Genomic DNA, 21,569 nt, shown 5'->3' with positions numbered 1-21,569 from the left:
GGGGCATTTAACATTGTATGCACCCATCAGGGTGCTTGTACAATAAAAAATCGCATGCTATCGCATTGCATGCCATTTGCTGGCATGCGATGCGATATTTAATTGTACATTTTTCCGTTTTGACAGGAAAATCGCATGCCATTGCATACCTTATTTAGTGGTATGCGATGGGCGCCGTGATAATACACAAGTACCTAAAAGCCAAATGCTGCTCATCACCTCTGGGGTGCATGAGGGCACCCGACAGAGCTCCGTTTGAGGACACACACCCCTGTTCAGCAAAACCTGGCAACTCTGGACATGTGCGGGGTGACCATACATTAGGTTAATAGTATATATGCACAATGACAAATATATGTGCAGTTGAGCGATTATTGGGCAACTGTACATGCATCTAAGTTGCAGTGCACATGTACCGTGATATTCTTGCAATGTCTGTTGAAGATCTAGTCATAAATTGATTGACAGTGTTCTGGGGGTGTAGGGACAGGCCTGCGGGATATGCGCAGAAGCAGAGATGCGCAACGTATTTCCTGTACCATGGATAGAAGTGTGTGCACAGACAATAAAGATGGTTTTGAAATAAAGCTTAAGGAGGTATGGGGAAATAAATAACTCAGTATAATGGTGAATTTATGTATTTTGTTCTATCCATCATGCAATGAGAATGCAATTTTGGACAACTTGTGTCCCGTTCTGCATCAGTCCCTGTATATCCAGGAGGGGCACACAACCCTATGTGATACACAGAGATGTAAGTTCATCCCCATTGCTCGAAGGCAAGTTGGAGTTTAAAAAAACAAACTGTGTGCCTAGAGCCCACAGTGAATTGGCAGGTTGACATTAGCTTTAATATCCTATGCATATGGTATCACAGTATGGAATTAAATTATCCTATGCATACGGTATCACAGTATGGAACAGAAACAGATATAACTATTGTGAAGCGTACAGTATTTATTAGTTATTTATGCTTTGATGGTTGCCAAAAAAAACCAAAATAAATGATTCTTATATTGTACCCCTAAGTTTTGGATTGCCATTTATAACAGAATTGAAACTGAATCAATTTTTGGGGTTTTAAGGTGCCCATACACTAGTAAGATTTATCTTCAGATCTGGCTGGTTGGAACAAAAACATGGTTATGGATGAGTGACAGTTTGTCAGTTTTCCAGCATTTCCAAGCAAATGGTCAACTGTCATTTGCTCTCATCCATAACCATGTTTTTGTTCCAACCAGACAGATCTGCACATAAATCTGTGTGTGTATGGCCACCTTAAGTGAGAAGGTAAAGCACATGAGGGAAGAGGGCCCTGTTTATTAGATCTTACATTCTAGAAGGGAGGGTAAGACTAACAGGGGTGACACAGATGGGGTAGACCAGGGGTGGCCAAACCGGTCCTCGAGATCTACCAATTGCCCCGGGCGTTTTCCAAATCATTACTAACTGTCACATTTTCAAACCTGCTGCATATAGATCCACAGGTTGACAGAAACACATGAACTGTTGGTATATCCTGATCGCAGGTTTGGCCACCCCTGGGGTAGACAGTATGCATGAAACTGAGGGTTAAGGTGCCCATACACTATTAAGATTTATCTTCAGATCTGGCTGGTTGGAACAAAAACATGGTTAAGGTTGAGTGACAGTTTGACAGTTTTCCAGCATTTCCAAGCAAATGGTCAACTGTCATTTCCTCTCATCCATAACCAGGTTTTTGTTCCAACCAGACAGATCTGCAGATAAATCTGCATGTGTATGGCCACCTTTAGAATGAGAGTTGGCTGGGTTTGGTGAAGAAGTGGGTCTTGAGAGCTCATCAGAGATGAAGGGGTTTATTTACTAAGTTGTAAGTTTTACTAAAGATGGGATGTTGCTAATGACATAGTATCTTCTAGAACATCCCATCTTTAATAGAACTTCCATATTAGTACATAAACCCCAGAAAGTCTGATGTGGAGAAATAGAGACTTCTAGAGAAAGGAAGCAGCACGTAAAAAATATTGACGGTAGGATTAGGAGGAAGTAACAAGTAGGCAGAAGAGGCGATGCGCATTAGCTGAACAATGAGGTCAGGTGGGAGTGTAAACGGACATGAAGTCAAAGATGTAAATAGGAGAGGAGTGGGTGAGGACTTTCTAAGTTAATGCGAGGAGCTTGAATTGGAATCTGAAGGGAAAAGGAAGCCAGTGAAGTGCTTGCTGGAGAGGGGTGATGGATATAGTGCATTTGGGGGGGGGGGGGGGAGGAAGAGCTAGGCTACAGCATTGAGGTAGATTGGATTGGGTAGACACTTGTCAGGAATGCCAGATATGAGATTACAGTAGTCTGAAGATGACCTGTCGGCCTTCATGGCATCCTGGGTCTGATCCTAGAAACATTTTTGAGATGAAAAAAGCAGGTTTGATTTGTGAGTTGCTGATTGTGTGGTTTCAAGAAGAGGGAATAGTCAAGCATTACTCCAAGCATGCGGACTAGAGGAAATAGTAGTGAAATTAAGATATATTGAGATTGTGGGAGGTGAGGTAGTGCGGGAGGGTGGGAGGATGGTCAGCTAAGACATTTTGAGTTTAAGACAGCACTGGGACATTCAAAAAGAGATGAGAGAGACCTTTGGTGATACAAGTGAGGAAAGCGGGGGAGAGATCAGTGGAGGAAAGAATAGAGATGATCTCAGCATAGAGATACTGTAATAATACGTTCACCTAAAGAGAATGTACTGTATAGAGAGGGGAAAGAAGAGGACAAAGAATAGACCCTAGGGGACAAATACAGTTTGTGGAAGTAAGGGCGAGGTGGGGTAATGAGAGTAGGCAAAAAAGGAATGGTCAAAGAGGTAGCATGACAGCCAGGAGAGGGCTGTATCAGGCAGACCAAGAGAGTGAAATATTTACAGAAGGAGAGGGTGGTCCACAGTGTCAAAAGCTGCAGAGACTAGTGGCCCAAGTGATTCATCCGATCCAAATAATTTGCATTCAATGTGAAGCGGTTTCCAAACTACAGTGTAGTGAAAATTTCTCCCCAAGCTTCTCCATTACAATTGTCTGTAAGTCCAGAAAAATGTGTAAAGGAATCTTAAGTATTTCAGGGTCTTTCTGATAGCTAACCTTCTGCCTACTTTTACAAGCATTTTTACCACATGACTCACAGGTGGCACATGCTTTATATGGTTACACTGAACTGGTTATTCATGGCAGGAATTTCTTCCTTTCAAATAAGTGTAGAACAACTGTTCAATGCATAAGGGAAATGTACAAAGCACTGACCAATTCATTTTCTACACCTGTCCTTCCATACTTTTTAATGGAATAGCTGAAATGATGTCCAGCATAGTTCCTGAACACATAAAATACTTCTAGAATACATTCTTATATTAAATTAGATATTTTATTCACAAGTGGCAATGATAGCCCATGTTGTGGTTTCCAACCAACTATGCAAGCATGAATCGGCAGGTATGTATATATTATTTGTTTATTAACCGTTTCTTATATAGCGCAGCATATTCCGTTATGTGCTTTAAAATAGCAGTCAATGAAAAAACAAACTGGGTATTTACAGACAGTCAAAGGTATCAGGGCCTCCATGATGGTCTGGTGAAGCGCCAAGCACAGCCTTACTGCTGCCCATCAGTGCACATTAGTAAATAGACCCCACGTGTAATAATTACTGCTGCTATTTACAGTAAGCAAATAAATCAACACAATTTCAATATAGCAGTATAGTAACAAATCTAGTGAACACTATGCGGTAACCATTGAATAAACAGTACTTACATTCTTTACGACTTGCTCCATCTTGAAGAGGACTCGCTGGGCTGTGACCACTGGACATACTTGAACTGTCCTGGCTGCTCCCAAGGTGCAATTTTCTCATGTGTCTCACTACTGCAGTAGCATTAAATGCTTGCTAGAAGAAGACAGCGCTTACATGTCAGTGAAGCATATTTGGTAAACAGATGATAAAGTCTTACAGATGCTTAACTGCTTCATTGAACACTGGTAAACAGGCAAGACTGTTCCTGTAAAACCATAATGATAGCACACTGTCAAATATATCATACAGTAAGAACAATAATCATCCAGATACCTCTGCACTTAACAGTATTTCAGAGGTTTTGAAGCATAGTGATAAAACGTGTTTTTATCAAAGTACACAATCAGCATTTTGTGAACCACTAAACTCATGTACATTACCTTGCCAGTATTTTAGCACAATATGAGACAGCAATACACAAACATAACAACTCTTCAGGATGGCCAGACCTTTTTTCTGGATTCACAAGCCCCCGCACTTCCTTTCAATCTGAAAGGCCTTTATTAATTGTTAACAATGTATTTTTTTTTTTTTTTTTTTATATATGAACTTTTTTTTATTAAAGCACTGCACTGTAAGTAAACAGTTACATTTTTTGTATGCTACAATAAAGTATATCAAAGAAAATATAGTAACAACAATGATTAGTGAATACTTTATACATCGAGAAATATGCTTGTTGTACATTCCAACTTTGGATGTGTAATCACAATACAGGTTGAGTATCCCCTATCCGAAATGCTCGGGACCACGAGCATTCCGGATAGGGGAATTTTTCGGTTTTTGGAATACATTTTTTTTGCCATACTTACCTGTCCCATGATGGTGTCCGGTGGTCCCTCGTCGTCCACAGCAGGCCTCCGGCATCTTCTCTGGGTCTCCAGCGGTCCCAGGAATGCATTGCGCGGGTGTGCGCGCGCACCGGTGACGTCACCGGCGCGCGCACACACTCGCGCAATGCATTCCTGGGACCGCTGGAGACCCAGAGAAGATGCCGGAGGCCTGCTGTGGACGCCCTGGGACTTGGTAAGTATGAAAAGAGGGTTAGGGAGAAAGAAAATAAAAAATTATTCTAATGATTCCAAAAAACACGGTTTTTGGAATAATTCGGATAATAGATGCCCGGATACAGGATACTCGACCTGTAACATCACATTAAAATAAAGTACATTGTGTAATACAAAACAAAAATGCTTAGTGTGTTCCTTCCCGATGAATCATTCAATCATATAGAGCTGGGAGCCCGGAGCATCAGAACTGGCATTTGCGAATATAGCAATGGTTCCTAAAATGGGATCCTCTAGTCACTTGATGGGGTGCAAATCACTTTATTAATGGTCAATGTAAGAGGCAAAACCAGTGCTGGAGGCTGCTAATCATAACATGTAGTATGTGGACAAACAGAAGCAAAACCTATCCACCTCCACGTATCTGACCCCAAGGATGACTGATGAGAACCAGTTACTTAACCATATGAGTGCCAAGTGATTTTGTCAAAATAGGTGTAAAAATTGCCAAGCATTTTTATTCATCATAATGACCTGTAATATTACCTTATATAGGAAATATATATTTTTATACATTTTTTATTCAAATTTATATAAAAAATGTGAGTAACACTGGCATTTTTAGCCAATATTTTGCGCATCTCTCATACAGATGACATCTGTTAAAGGGACAGGGGTGTGTGCTACCTGGGTGAAACAATTTCTGAGGTGTTTCTATTGTATTTCAGTCATGGATGCCACACATTAGGGTGCACGGTGCGTACGCCACACACATTCAGGAGATACCTCAGCATACAAGACTTGTGCCTGTGAGAAGACAGGAAATAATCCACATATGTGCACTGTGCTATCATAGCACAACTTTCTTTTTCTCCCAAAATTACTGGCTGCTGATCTTCATTTATCTTTGCAATGGGCAGGGAGTGCCAGTGTGGTACAGGGCTACTGCCACACTCCTACCCACTCCAATGTAAGAAGCGAAGAAGGGGGCATCTAAACAAAAGAGTGTGGAGTGCAGCCAGAAGTGGATTGCCAAATGCATACATTGCAGCAAGAATAAATGCGATGACCAGAAGACACAGAAATAACTTACCCTCCATTTGCTTTTTGCAAAGTTTTTACGGATTTGTGCACTGACAGATTCATGTATATTTTTACACAGAGCTGTATCTCCAGCAATCCTGGAAAATAATTTAAATAAAAACAAATATGTTATTTGAATAGCCATAATTAACTTTCAAAAGTTGCAAAGCTAGAGATTGGTTAATAATTCTGATATATACTCGTTAAAACCCTGTCATAATGATGGCTTCTGCAATGTACTTTTACTTTGAACTGTGACAGATTTTAGCCCACAAACTCTCCACCCCATCCCATGTCCCCATCTGCTCCTAACTGTCCTCACAGTTCCCTCTCTCCATATCCAGAAAGTTTGAATCAGATCAGTGTCCCTTCAAAAATTGCTTTCACTTTCTGACATCTTTTAACACACAAATTAGTAATTTGGTCCATCAAGTGGTCTGTAGTGTCAGTGGCGGTATTTTACCTCAAAGGGGTAAGATAGATAGATCTATAGATAGATAGGTAGGTAGATAGATAGATAGAGCTCAAAATACTTTTGAAGCAGACAAAATTGCTCTGCTTTCACACCAAGCTAATATTCAAAAAGTAGGTAAAAAAATATAAATACATTATATACATCTTAGTTATATTAGCATAACAGAAGTATTTCTTTACTTCTATACAAACATTACTATAAAATATAATTTTACAGTAGAATCCCAATTTTTTATATTTATGTACATTTGCTATTAGTAGCAAATATGTTTATACACGACTCTAAACATTTTTAAAAGGCAAAATTGGGACAAAATAAGCCACAACATAAACTGTATACCCATCCTGTCTAAACAGTGCCCACTGTCTAGGGAAGCCATGTCCAATCAGAAAGCCCTAGAACTTGAATAGTACTAACAAAATCCAGATAGTTGAGAGGTACAGATGGAGCCGGCTCTCGCTCACGAGACACTTGTGCGCGCCCCGTGGCTACAGAGCTTTCTCTGCCGCCCACCGCCGCCTCCCCCGGTGGTACCCTGTGCTAGAACTGAGCTCTCAAAGTTTTACCATAACCCTTCCCCTTTTCCCAGAGTTCATTTATTTGTGTGAAATGGGTCACGCTTTAGTCAACTAGTTTAAAAAGTGTTAAACATCTAAAAATGTCACACAATAATAATGGCTTCCTATTGGCCTGTCCTATGCGATCCCTGCAGCCTGTATAGTGTTCAACAAAATTGTAACCACTGAACAGTACTACCACAATGCCATAGCCTATACAGGAAATGAAGGTGGAGAGAGAAAAACAGAGGGGAGAAAGATAGAGGAAAGAAGGAGTAAAGGGAGTGAGGAACAAAAGAGGCAAAACATGGAGAAGGGAGATCTCTGGAGACATCAATACTGTGCGTGTGTTACAAAGATTTGCTAACTGCTTTTTTCTGGCACATCTGCACTTCTACAATTACTGTAATGATCTGTTTATCTTCCAACACAATTTGACAAGGTCATCATTTATGTACACACATATCACAAACCCAAACACATGAACAACTGTTATTATTCCATAAATACACCCTTGAGAAACAAATGCATCATTTTTCAAATCGCTTGCACTTACAAAATACACTCATCAACACATGTAAGTAATATCATGTGTTTAAATAGGCCCATTTATTCCTATATGAAATATTACGTTCATAAACAATAACAAATACACTATCGCATTTTTCACTCGAACACAGAGGGGTTAATTTACTCAAACTTCTCGAACTTAAAAGTGGTGATGTTGCCCATAGCAACCAATCATTCTGTATCATTTTCTAGGATGCAACAGAGAAATGATAGATATAATCTGACTGGTTTCTATGGGCAACATCATTTTATAAGTTTTTTTTTAACTTGTGTAAATGTTTTACTTAGTTTTGCAAATTACATGAAAATGACAATAATCCTTACATTGAACTAAAGGACAAGACAAAAAGAAAACAATGAAGCCAGTTGGCCCCAAACACATTGGGACAGAAGTAATATAAACTAGAAACGAGTTTCAAGGTCTTGTATATGTGTAACATTTGAGGCGCAGTACAATAGACACTTGCATTCCAACATTGTTTGTGTGAATAATTAGCGATTATAGTATTGCATTATTCCCTATAATGTGAGAGTTACCGGGAAGGGGGGGGGGGGGGGGAATAGACTACAGCATAATGTTTTAGATAAGATGAGAACAGTGCAGTGGCATCCATAAGCATGAAATCGTTACATACAAAAGTATGGTATATTGATCATCTCGTGGGAGGGTCGGAGGCTAAACTGGAGGTATTCCATTTGTCCCACTTAGAATAGTAATTAGTGAGTGTGCCCTGTAAGCGAAAGACATGTCTCTCGTGACCAGAGACCTCACTAACCAGTGCACGCCAATGCTGAACACTGGGGGCGGAAATGGCGAACCAATTTCTTGCAATTATGACCTTAGCTAAAGATATTAAGCATAAGACATATTTATATATTATGGGTGAGTAAGACTCTTCCAAGCCCAGTCCAAACATACATAACCTAGGTGATAGAGGCGGGAGTATTGGTTCTGTAAGCCGAATATCGGACCAGACCTTTTCCCAGAAATCAAGCACCGCAGGGAAAAGCCACACCATATGCCAGAAGTCTGCATCACTAGATCTGCATCTGGGACACTCTGCATCTGGTCTTATGCCCGCCCTATGAAACACTGGAGTTCGATCGGCTCGGTGCAGGATATCATAAGATACCGGTTGGTATTTAACACAGGAAGTAGAGCATTTAATTGTCCCTAACATTTGTGTCCAGTGAATCTTCTCTAAGGTTCCCAAATCTCATTCCCACTTAAGTTTGAGATTATGAAGTACCTGAGGGTTTGCACGTGAATTAAGGTTAACATATAAATTAAAAAACTTGTTTACGTTTACCAAGAGTGAGGATGAGTTCCTTAACTGGGGAATTAGAGATAGTTGGTGTTAGGCCCTCAAATTGCAATTGTACTGCATGGCGAAGTTGAAAGTATCTGAAAAAGGCTCTATTGGATACGTGGAATTCCATACTTAATTGTTGGAAAGATTTGAGAGAGTCGTCTGCACAGAGTTGGCTAATTGAGGTAAGCTCCGCCTTAAGCCATATATTGTCTTCAGATATAGATGATAGCTCCTTAAAGGATGCGTTATTCCACAATGGTGTGTCACCCTCAATATCATTTTATAAGCTTTAGTAAATTTACCCTAGAATGTTATTATTTTTATTCATTGTTTTGTATATTACTGTACACAGGACATTTAATAAAACCTTAGTATTTTTAGAACATGACATTTTTGTATTTACATGCACCACTTCTAACAAATGGTTGCTTGGTTGCCTTCTGAAGCCATTCCTGACGTGGGAGATGGCTGTGGGGCCCTATTCAATGCGGTCTTCCCAGACACCATTGAACAGGGGATCTCAGCAGAAAGAGCCCGACTTCACAAGCAGTCAGGCTCGTTCTGCCGAGAACGGCCGGGAATTGACAAGATCCTGGCCACGCCCCCTTCTCGACCCGCGACAGGTGGGACATTGAACCCCGCCTGGAAATTATCGGTCAAGCAGACCCAACAATGAATATCCCCCTTAGGCTTTTACTGATTATCTAATGGTAATCCCTACAGTACTTGTCATGTTTTCTATTGGTAAGAGGGTTATAACAGTTTGGGGCAATTAATTGAGCCAACTTCCTGCTTATTATTTCTTGGGCAGACCCCTACTAACCGCATCCTATTAACTAGCGCTGCAAGCTACATCAATAGCCAATAAATCTGTGGTGTTTTGTGTTCGCATACAGCCAAATACTTTTGGGCTGGGTGTGTTCACTTTTATTCTCTTGTAATATAGTTTTGTATGTTTAACGGTATTAGATTTTTAATAATGTTATATTGTATCATAGAAATATTGTTGCATGTATCCATTTACAGTAGTATTTCCATTAGACCCTTATGGGGTACAGCACTTATTAGCCTAACTAGGTTTTAACAAACCAATGGCGTAACTATAGCCCTGCAGCCACAGCGACGGCGGGGAGGCGCCGGGAGTCTGCGGGCGCTATTTTTACTCCCCCAGTAGTGTGCAGCGGGGAGCGATCAGGGGGGTCTGTGCGGTGCAGGGGTCCGTGCGGCGCGGGGGTAGCCTGGAGGTCCCTGCAGCACTGAGTATGACATTGCCAGGGTCCCAGCAAACAACGCGCTATCCGCCGTGCGGCGGTGCGGGAAGCGCTTCTGACTTTGAAAACACTGGGCGCACGCTGAATGGCTGAATCTCAGCCAATCAGCATGTGGCCAGTGTTTTCAAAGTCAAAAGCGCTTCCTGGGCCGCGGGGCAGTGGATAGCGCGTTGTTTCCAGGTCACTGCAGGGACCCCGGAAATGTCATACTCATCGCCGCAGGGACCTCTCCCTGAACGCAGGTACCCCCGCGCCGCAGGGATCCCCCTGCCAACTTCCCGGGGGGGGGGGGGGGGCACAAATGTTTTTGTTACGCCACTGTAACAAACACATACCATACAATAAAATAATTAAATTAATAGAGCACATTTAGCAAACGCCTAGATGATCCTGATAATTTCACTAGATTGCACCATAGCTACACCACCGCAAAGCTAATGGGCAAAGTCAATGCTCTTCCTAAATAGAGTCCATACATTCCTTGCAAACCTACGGTCTACCTATCACTGCTATCAGGATTGGACCAAACAAAATTACTATTTATTTTTAGCTTGTCAAGTGTGTTAACATTACAAATAGAACACTAAGGTGCATATTTATTAAAGTTTCAGTAATGATCACAATAGCGATCATTTATTGTGTTCGTAAACAAATTAGTTTATTACTTATCTGTAGCCGGCTGACTACATCTAGACGCACACCGCAGCTATTTGCAGTATGTCTGTCTCTAGTCACCCTGCCGGCTGACTACATCTAGACGGCCAGATACACCGTTCTTCAGAGCGGTTTGCCGGACTTAACTTTTTACGTGGCACTACAAGTACCTGTGCAGCAGGGGTGTTAACCATCATGTAATGACAATGACAGTTTAGAGAGTGACTACATGCTGTGCTGTAGGAGAGATCATGCAGCTAGTCAACGCCTACATGGGCGTTCCAGCTTTGGGAGTATAATCGCAAGAACGGCCAGCATATCGATCGAACGTGCGTATACACTGCACTTTTGTTCCGATATGGGCCTGTCTGGTCGGATGAATATTAAACAGCACTGAACCTTCGACCGACCGAGTATGGATGGACAAGACCGTTTTTGGACGTTTATCGCTCGCACAGAGGGAGTCGGGACAGCATACACACCTATACAATCTGGACGGCCGTCCGTCCCAGAACGGAAGAACGGCCCGACGATTGTATAGATGTGTACCCAGCTTAAGTGTACTGAATTGCAATTTTAAGATGGGCTGAATCTGTATATGACATTATATATATATATATATATATATATATATATATATATATATATATATATATATATACACACACACACACACACACACATGAGCCAGTGTGATCCATCTGGAATTCAAATGAAACATTTATCTGAACGAGCCTTAGTGTAGAACGATTTACCATGGGTGCCGCAGGGCCTGTTCACAGGTATATCTCTTGTTAGGATCCTTTTCCATCAAGTGACCGATAAAATCTTTAGCTGTTGGAAGAAATAAAAAGGACAGATTAAATGGAGCCGTCACTGCTCTCAGCTGTGTGATAGAAGGCAGCTGTTCCCCTTATTTTTAATTCACAGTCATGAATGTATCATTTTCCAGGGAGTTTATTTGCACATGATATGTTAAGGTAAACTATGAATTGTGATTAATATGTTAAGTAATCATTGGGCTGATGTTCAAGTTATCATTGGTCTTGTTATTCTGTAAGAGCAACACTTTTTTGGAGTTCTTAATTCAGTACATGATTGATTGTGACCAGTGACCATGTGAATATTCAAGTAAAGCTGGCCATACATCTACAGATCGATTGTCAGATTGGGCTGGATGGAACAAAATCCTGGTAATGGATGAGAGCTTGACCATTTGCTTTGAAATGCTGGAAAACTGCCAAAAACGGTCACTCAGGTATTACCAGGTTTTAGTTCCAACCAGCCCAATCTGACAATCGATCCGTAGATGTATGGACACCTTAACATTGCAGATCTCCATCTGGTGCAGGGCCAAGACCAACTCAGAACACAAAAACTGATGCATACAGGCTGATTTATGAAAAGAGCAATACATGAACATAGACACATACTGTAGGCAGCACTCCTTCACTAGGGTATATTCTACCACATACGTCCCCTTGGTGTCAACAGAACCTCCAAATGAAATCATGAAAGGCACATCCCTTAGAGCAGCGGTCCGCGATTCCATGTTGCTGACCGTCAGGCTGATGACTTTGCTAATTTCCGTCAGTGATACAAGGAGTAAATTGTCTGTTATTTTAGACTCCTCACATCATTGTGTGTCCAGTGCCGGTGCAAACGCTGTGAGCGCCCCAGGCAACTGACCCCCACCCGCCTCTGGGGGGGGTTTCAACGGGCACTACCCGCGGATTACCCGCGGATTACCACACTCCAAGTGGAGGGGGGGTGCCGCTGACTAGCTGGAGGAGGGGGGTGGCGGACGCATCCCACGGGCATGCTCCAGAGGGGGTGCGGCGCTAGATTGCCACTGATGAATAGCACGGGGGGGGGGATTATCAATGGGATCCAGACGCGGAGGAATTCTGGAGGCACAAGCTGGGGGGCTCCCTGTAGAAGGCGGGCACAGCCTCCAGCCGGCTCTCCTCCCAGATACAACGGCTGCTGGGAAGCGGGACCCCCCCTTCAGCTCTGCGTGATCCACTGGCCCGAAGAGGTTCCTGCACACAGTGGGCCGGGCCTGGCCGCCCCCCTCCGCCTGCTGCACATTGCACATGTCCGCTCCGGCCAGCTCTCCCGTCCCCGCTCCTGACTCTCACGTCCACGCTACCTAGTACTGCGGCGGCCACGACAGCTCCGGATAATTGATCTTCTACACACAGGGTAACAGTGTAGCATGGGGTAGGGGGGGGGACAGAGGGTAACAGTGTAGCATGGGGTGGGGGGCACAGACATACCTATGATTGGAGCTGCGGGCTGGGACCTCCTCTTGGATTGGTACCGCACTTGGCTCTCCTCTGCGGCTCAGTACTGCCCTCCAGTGGCCGGCACCCTAGGCAAATGCCTAAAGCTGCCTAGTGGTGGCACCGGCCCTGTGTGTGTCTCCACAATGCTGCCATTCATGTGCTGTCTGCTGACTACACATGTGACAGAATGGTCTTCTGCAGTAACTTGCTGGGGTCCTGTAACTATTTTTACTATCTGATGGGGTCCCAGGGGAAATTAGTTTAAAAACCCCTGCCTTACAGTAATAATGTTAAATGTATTTATAAATATATACTTATATATAACCTGTATGTTTTGATGTAGCCCTGAGGTCGGAGATTGTTCCCTGAAAGAGCTTGGCCAATACATCTTTGTTGCTCATTACTACCTCGTCCGAGTGCCTCCTTCCTTTTGGATTTGCATTTTTGAATATAGGAGGGCAGCCCTGACGCGCTGATTGTGGGAGCGGAGTGCCGGCGGAAGTGGATTCTAATATAATAGTCCCAATATACCGGCAGGACAGCGTAATGCCCCATACGAACAGAGAAACATACAATAAAAACTTTGTTTGTTTGGGGCATAACGCTGTCTTGATGAAGGGGCCCTGAGAGGCCCGGAAACACTGCGTTGTATTTAGACATTATGCCTAAATACAACATGAATTAAAACCTCAATACCATTCTAGAGTGCCGTGTCTTATTGCTCTTCTATCTTATATGTGGGTGTGTGAGAAGAAACAACGATTAGCGTGAGGATACAAGTTGGAAGTTGAAGAATGTGGCATCTTTAGAAAATACTGCTAAGGAATGGCCAGTGGTGTATCACAAAGCAGTAGTGATTTGAAAATATTGCTAATGACACATATCAGAGCTAATTTCTTATTTGACATGAGGTACTGTAAATAAAGACCCCTGAGTGAGGTCCAGAAAGCGCTGTAACACTCATCAGCACAGCTACTGTATATCCTCCATTCTGTATGGCTGACTGGGAAGCAACACAGAGTCATGTTGTACATACCAGAATCGGAGATATCATCCCAGTATGGAGAATCAAATTCATAATCTGCTTTCAGAATCTGTTCAAACAATTTGGAATCATTTTCATCATAGAAAGGTGGATACCCACAAAGTCTGAAAGGAAAAGATATATATAATTATTTGTAGTACATGTATTTAAATAGGACACTAGGGCAATATTATTATTATTAACAGTTTCTTATATAGCGCATACATATTCCGCAGCGCTTTACAGAGAATATTTGACCATTCACATCATTCCCTGCCCCGGTGGAGCTTACAATCTATATACCCTATCATGACCGCGCACATCTATGGTGGGTATTCAATGCTGTGGGCGAGTGGTGACAGCGAGCAGAGCTTCCTGCTTGCTGTCACCACTCACCCTGTCAGTATTCAACGCAGCCCCCTCATACGCCAATTCCCCCTCGCTCCGTTTTTTGAGCGAGGGGGAATTGGCGTATGCGGCTCCAGAAGCAGAGAGACTCGCGGCTAAATACAGTGAGTTTTCTGCATTAGCCGCAAGTCTCGCTGTTTGGGGTATTCCTCGCCGTCCTGTGACAGCGAGGATTTCCCCAGAACATTGAATAGAGCGAGCGGCCGGCGTGGGGGTTAAACAGTGAGGATCGCTGGTTTTCTGCAATCCTCACTGTTTAACCCCCTTTGTAGGCCGCATTGAATACCGGTCTATAGGGGACAGCTGCTGCAATGCCCCATTTTACCAAAAGCAGCCCCCAGAGAAACCTACAGTATGGCTTATGTTTACTGTAAATGTGAATTTACTAAGCTCCTGAATGCGAAGCCATCCCTGTAGATATGTGCATCTTGATAATAAATAGTTCTGTAAATGTAACCATTTGCGCTAGCAGGGTTGTTAAATCAGTCTGACCAAAACAAACGCCTACAAATGAATAGTATAAAGCATGGATGAAACACAATCCCAGATCTACACACACTGTTACGAAGCAGCAATCGGTTTAATGCAGACGTTTGTTACTTAATTACAGGAAATGTCATAAATGAAAAAACTCCTCTGACTAACACATTGTGCTATCAATGGTGTATTTGACACAACTTCCTGCTGCTACGTACATAGCAACATACTGTAGTAATTAATGCTGAAAAAAGATGTTAGTCCATCGAGTGCAACCTAAGTGCCTTGAGTCCTGTTGAAGAAAGTGCGCTTTATAAATTAAACTTACTTACTATTTGACTTAAGTCATATCTATAGGATTCCCTTAGTGGCCAAACACGTACCCAGTTTTGATTTAAATGAATTAACAGTAGTTGCTGTAACCACCCCCACCGGCAAGGAATTCCAGAATTTTACTGGTCTAATGGTGAAGTGTATATGATTGCCGCTTTAAAAAAAAACCTGGAGATTTCTTCCCAAATCTCTCACTTTCTGAATCTCACATCCTATTAAATTTCTACCCAATGTTTCTTTAATAAATCATAGCGTCTATATTATGGAATCCTGTCTAAACTGTTCACCGTAGTAGAGCACTGAATTGTATTGAATTTTGGATTATACAGTACTTACAGAATATAAGCTATTACACCAATAGACCAGCAGTCCACTGCTTTGCTGTAGGGCTTCTGGGCAAGGACTTCTGGAGCTGTAAAATAAAAGGGATATTTACTGTTCATTTGTGGCCATATCATCATATCATAATAAATATTCACAATGCTACAGGTGTGTCCCCATACAGCTCAATCAGCCATATGATGCAAGAATCATGGTGCGCGGGAGCTGTCAGGCCCTGTGTGACTGCTAGTAATGGGCATATTCTGCACATCTTTTACAAAAAAAAAAAAAAGCGATGTACAGTAACTAGGATGCAACAGAAGACTGTGCTGATTAATGTGAGATGTGAAACTTTTAGATCTCCAAGTCTGTATATGAAGAATAAAAGGAACTAGTGCCACAATACCAAATTAATCCTTACAGTCTCCTGGTGTGTTCTAATCACATAACATTGTGACTATGATGCTTATTCTGGTAAAGAGAAATGAAAGGACACCCAGGGTTAGCTGAGTCGCACTGGGAGGGGACTGTTTGGTGCAACTGCCCATCTATACTTAAGTTAAATTGGCTACAGTGTACAGGTCACATAAAAGCAATATTATATGTACACAATATATATATATATATATATATATATATATACATATACACATACACACTCACACATTCTACCGTCAGATTAGCACACAACATCTAATCGTCAGCTATGGGGGTGCATTCAGTCAGTTTGTTAAACCAAATGGTTCAAAGTTTTAAGTATGGTAGAAGTGCTAGAACTACTGTATTAGTGTGTGTTACATGTTACATATATATTTTATTATTACTATTATTAAAAAGATTAATATAAAAATTTGCACTGCTGTCATCAACTGAGAAGAAATAGGGACCAAACACAAATGATCCTGTTGAGAGTCTGTCACAAGTGACATTTGCCAGACGCAGCAGCTGTATCAGTCTCCATGCTATACTCTGTCCAGTGATGTGCCGTATGAGGCGGCTTTCTATGGTGACACTGGAGAAGATTCTATTCCGGTGGTACATGCACACCACTGACTCAATTCCTGAACCAGGATTTTGATGATCTTTTGGTTCATTCTCAGTCTATGACAGCAGTCTGAGTAGATGTTTATCTTTAACTATATTCAATGTGATTACACATTTATGCTTATTTTTTTTTTTTTAAATATACATCAATATATGCTCCAAATACAGCAGTGTTACAGGGCCCCACAAACTGTCCATCCTACATGCAAGATGGTGAGCATTGCTTCCCCTGTAAAGGATAGGCAGCAATGGAGGGCAGCTACTTTATGTAACTCAGGGGTAGATGTATGAAGTAGTAATAAGGGAGGAGAAGTGAAAAAGTGGCTGGTACTTTATCAGTTTGTGACTGTTACGTTACAGGCGGGGCTTAAAAAGGGCCAATTAGAAGCTGATTGGCCGGTGATAAAATCCCAAGCATTTTATCACTTTTCCTCCCTTAGCACTGCTTCATACATCTACCCCTGAATGCAAAAATTCATATTAATGACACCCCATTCAAGAAGGTGTCACAGACTGGTAATACAACCAACATATTTAAAATAAAGGAAATGAAGTAGTGTCCTCCAGAACGCTACTTAGGTTTGCTGTGCTGAATATGAATGGCATTAAATAATCTTCACTATCTGCAAACACATGTACACATAAACATAACTGAACAACTAACTGCCATTATATATGAAACGTTTAAAATCACGTTTCCCCAATAACTCAAAAGTGATCAGCATAATATACTGTTATATCACTGTGTGGCAGTCAGTGGAGTGGGCATCTCAGTCTGCCTAGTAAATCAGATTACCTGTATCCTGACCAGCCCAAAGGTACTGCAAGGGCCACTTAGGTGTAATCCAACAAACTCTGTTTAATAAGGCTAATTTCTGCATTCCAAAGAATGCAACAGTTCTGTATTTCTTAAAGTTTATAACTTACAGCAATTATGTATGCAGATGCACAGCAAGACATGCATATATGCCTTTTTGTCATCCCCATATGACAGCAGATGTAAGTGCAACTGTGCAATGCAATGCAACTGGGTATGACATATTGGGGGAAATTTACAAAGATGTGTATTCTACTTCACAGATCCTGTCTACTATCTTATAGAGGGTGATAGATAAATAAGAAGTAGATTCTGATTGGTTGCCCATAGCAACATCACATGTGAAGTAATATACACATCTTAGCAAATTTCCCACATTTTGTCACTGCCAGCTTGTATCAGGCCGATCAGTAAAGCTCACATTAAAACAGCAAAAATACTTTAGTCAAGAGACAGAACCACACTATTTGCTGTAATATAAATGTAACACAATCACACTGATCTTTACTGTAACTGCGTTCCCTGAGGAAAATGTACCGAATCTCACTAAATATGCACAAAATGCAGGAGACTCTGATTGTCCTTGTCACAGACACTTAGGTTGTAATAAAATTTTGTCTAAAGTGCTTTTATAAAACGCATGAAAACAGCCTGCGTGACAAGAATCAATGTGACCCACTTACAGAGATCACATCAAATAAGATAAAGACTTGGGGATGAAAGCGCCTGGAAGGAGCTGCTCCGATGACACAGAGATGATGGCTGGCACCTGATTCATACTCTCAGGACACTGGGGGCCAAAAATCAATCTTCACTGAATCAAACGTGAAAGTTTTACTTCTTAGGCTTGCTGCATGAGAAAAGCCCTTGGATTAAAGCATAATAAATGCTTCTCAGACACAAATTGCTTGGCAAGGGGACCTTAGAGGACACTCTACTAACTATTACAGTACATAAATATCACTCAGCACAAAGCAGAATAGATGACCAAGCCCTCTTTTAAGTCTACTTCGATTTTCTTGGGAAAATTTACAAGGTTGGAAAATCACCTGGGAAAAAAAATTTAACTAGCGCAAGGCCTGAGTATGAAGAATGTTAAAGCAATCTTTACATTTTGAATTTTGACTCCAAACACTGGTGTCAAATGTGCCAAGTTCCTGAGGTAGTGCTAGGTTTTCAAAATGTATCACCAGCATTTTTGTCCCAGATAATGTAATTACTGGAGATGTACTGTTCTAGTAGTACTTCGTTACTAATTAGTGGTTATTAGACTAGTAGTGGTCAGTTATTAATAACACCCTGTCTTTACATTGTAAAAGAAGATCAAACCACTGAGGAATCTTTTGCCCACTATGAGAGGAGGAACATCACGTGTTGCAGATTACAATTTCCTTCTCTTCTCTACTGGTCTGGACAAAGAAGGGCAACGGGGCCATATTCATAAGTGGATGGAGCTGCATTGCACGTCATAAAGCGCAGTTGCCCTGTACCGCACATGTCAGGAATGAGTCTACAGAGGACAATAATACATCAGGCTCTGTGATTTACAGTTTAATGTCATTTGGGGCATTGAAGGGGTGGTAACAGACTCCATTTTTAACAACAGACGCATGTAACCACCATTAGGGGGGAGGCCATTCTTGGCCTCTTTTTTTGTAGCTGCAGTGGCTGGCTTGCCTGACCCCATGGCTCATACAGGCAGCCAACGGATGATCCGTAGCGAGGAGAGGGGGAGGAAGGATGTAGGGGAAGCGGAGTTGGAAGAGGGAAGGAACACATGAAGAGGGGAGGAACAAGTGAAGCCCTGGAGGCAGGTAGAGAAGAGCTGTAGAGAGGGAAAAGGTGGAGCAGCCGGAAAAAGTGTTTATCTCCATCAGGACACTGCTTGTGGTAGCCTTAAATGGTTCCAGTACACTGACTAGCGTCTCTCAAATATTTATAGTAAGCTTGTGCTGCCCTTTTGCTTTTGGTGACCCGTATGGAGTTTTCCCATACTTCTGTTTATGTTTTGTTTTTAACAGATAAGAAAATACAGTAGCTAAATAAAGAATAATCCTTAAATAATGAATCAAATTAAATTAGTATATTTTAAATTAAGCTTTCCGAAAAATTACACATATTGACCTATTTACATCAGTCCAAATAGATGTCAGTCTGTGGCCAATATATAGTTACAAAACTCTATTGTATATATTATCACTTACCAACATACCCAGGAGTTCCACAGGCTGTGGACATCACATCTCCTTTACCTTCCATCTTGGAAAGTCCAAAATCACTTATCATTATCTTTGACTCTCCTTCTTGACTGAAATATAGCAAATTCTCAGGCTACATAGAAACAAACAAAAGAATGGCAATCACTCTTAGGCAAATATGAAAGATAAACCTAATGGGAATAGCTGAGTCTACTTCAAGGTATAGTTGTATTAAGTCCACTGTTGCATCGCAGTACCATAAATTGGCTTATTACACATTATTTCTTGTCCTACCGGTTTCAAATTCCACAAAGTTAACCCTTTGAGTGCCAACATCTCTGTGACAAATGCACAAAATATCCTCTAAAAATGCCAGTTGCTCACATTTGTTATATAAATTCAAATAAAAATGCTATGTAAAAAAGATATTTCCTATATATTGTAAACATTACAGGTCATTATGATGAATAAAATGATTGCTTGCCAATTTTCATAACAATTTTCACAAATTCACCTGCCACACAAACGGGGTTAAGGCACTGGTTCCCAAACCTTTTTAAATCATGGCACCCTAGAGTATCTGAATTTTTTTCATGGTACTCCTATGCCTAAATAATCTTATTGAGAATTTTTTTTTAAAATTAAGTAAATTGTGTTTATATGTAATGCGTATGTTCAGGGATAGGAATCACTTCTTTATGTCCACATATTTTCTGAATGGAAGCCACAAGCACTGTTTTTTTGCCTATTACACTGACAATAAATAATTTGAATTGTCCTGGATAACCAATCCGAGGCACCCATGCAAGTGTGTCAAGGCCGCCCAGGGTGCCACAGTTTGGGAACTACCTGGTTTAGGGCAGGATTGTGGCGACAATCTTGTCCTTTTCAGAATATTATTATTTGCCCCCAGGTTCTGTATCAATAAGCAAATATAGGATACATAGGGCCAGATGTATCAAACTTCAAAAAGTGATAAAATGGAGAGTGATAAACAACCAGCTCCTACCTGCCATGTTACAGACTGGGTTTGAAAAATGACAGGTAGGAGTTGACTGGTTGTTTATCACTCTCCATTTTATCACTTTTTTAAACTTGATATGTCTGGCCCATAATGTGTAACATGTAAGGAATGATGAGTGAAAAGTTATTATTTATTTATTAACAGTTACTTATATAGCCATACCTCCCAACTTCCGTCCGGAGGAAATAGGGACACGAAAAGGGGGTGGGGCGTATGCAAATGAGGGCGCGGCTTATGCTAATTAGCCGCGACCTCATTTTCATACGAGAATAGACGCTGTGCGCATGCGCACAGCATCTATTCTACTAGATTGGGGGGTCTCCCAACTGTCACCCCCCGCAGCGGGACAATGCCTGCCGCGGGTGGGACAGCGGGACAGGACCCGAAAATCGGGACTGTCCCGACGGAATCGTGACAGTTGGGAGGTATGATATAGCGCATACATATTCCGCAGTGCTTTACATCAAATATTTAAACATTCACATTAGTTTATGCCCCAGTGGAGGTTACAATCCATATTCCCTACCACATGTACACGCACACACAGACATTCTAGAGTTAATTTTGTTTGGAGCCAATTAGCCTACCAGTATATTTTTGGATTGTGGGAGGAAACCGGAGTACCCGGAGGAAACCGACGCAAGTACGGGGAGAATATACAAACTCTGCACAGTTAGCGCCATGGTGGGAATTGAACCCATGACCTCAGTGCTGAGAGGTAGTTATGAGGGTTGAAAGATGAGGATCTGTTTGATTTCTATGTTCAAAAGAAGTGTACATTTAATAGATAATGTTATTTATATAGCACTTCTCTCTTAATAGGACTCCATGTGCTTCACATTTGCCTCTACAGCACAAGATGGTGCTAGTTGATGCTCATATTTCA

At 41.6% G+C, this 21,569-nt stretch overlaps 1 protein-coding gene across 1 annotated transcript in view; it reads right to left on the bottom strand.

Annotated features, from left to right (window-relative positions):
- Positions 1–21,569, bottom strand: part of CAMK1D (calcium/calmodulin dependent protein kinase ID) — a 305,687-nt gene that overhangs the window by 13,443 nt on the left and 270,675 nt on the right. Inside the window, exons 5-10 of the mRNA XM_083183472.1 lie at positions 19,666–19,792; positions 15,616–15,691; positions 14,074–14,186; positions 11,505–11,583; positions 5,920–6,007; positions 3,780–3,912 (exon numbers count right to left, since the gene is read on the bottom strand). Coding sequence (XP_083039598.1) covers positions 3,780–3,912; positions 5,920–6,007; positions 11,505–11,583; positions 14,074–14,186; positions 15,616–15,691; positions 19,666–19,792 — 616 coding nt within the window. The remainder of the gene's footprint in view (positions 1–3,779; positions 3,913–5,919; positions 6,008–11,504; positions 11,584–14,073; positions 14,187–15,615; positions 15,692–19,665; positions 19,793–21,569) is intronic.

The sequence above is a fragment of the Crinia signifera genome, chromosome 4, assembly GCF_055691185.1.
Source record: "Crinia signifera chromosome 4, ASM5569118v1, whole genome shotgun sequence".
NCBI lineage: Eukaryota > Metazoa > Chordata > Amphibia > Anura > Myobatrachidae > Crinia > Crinia signifera.
This window is presented reverse-complemented; position numbering and strand designations above follow the sequence as displayed.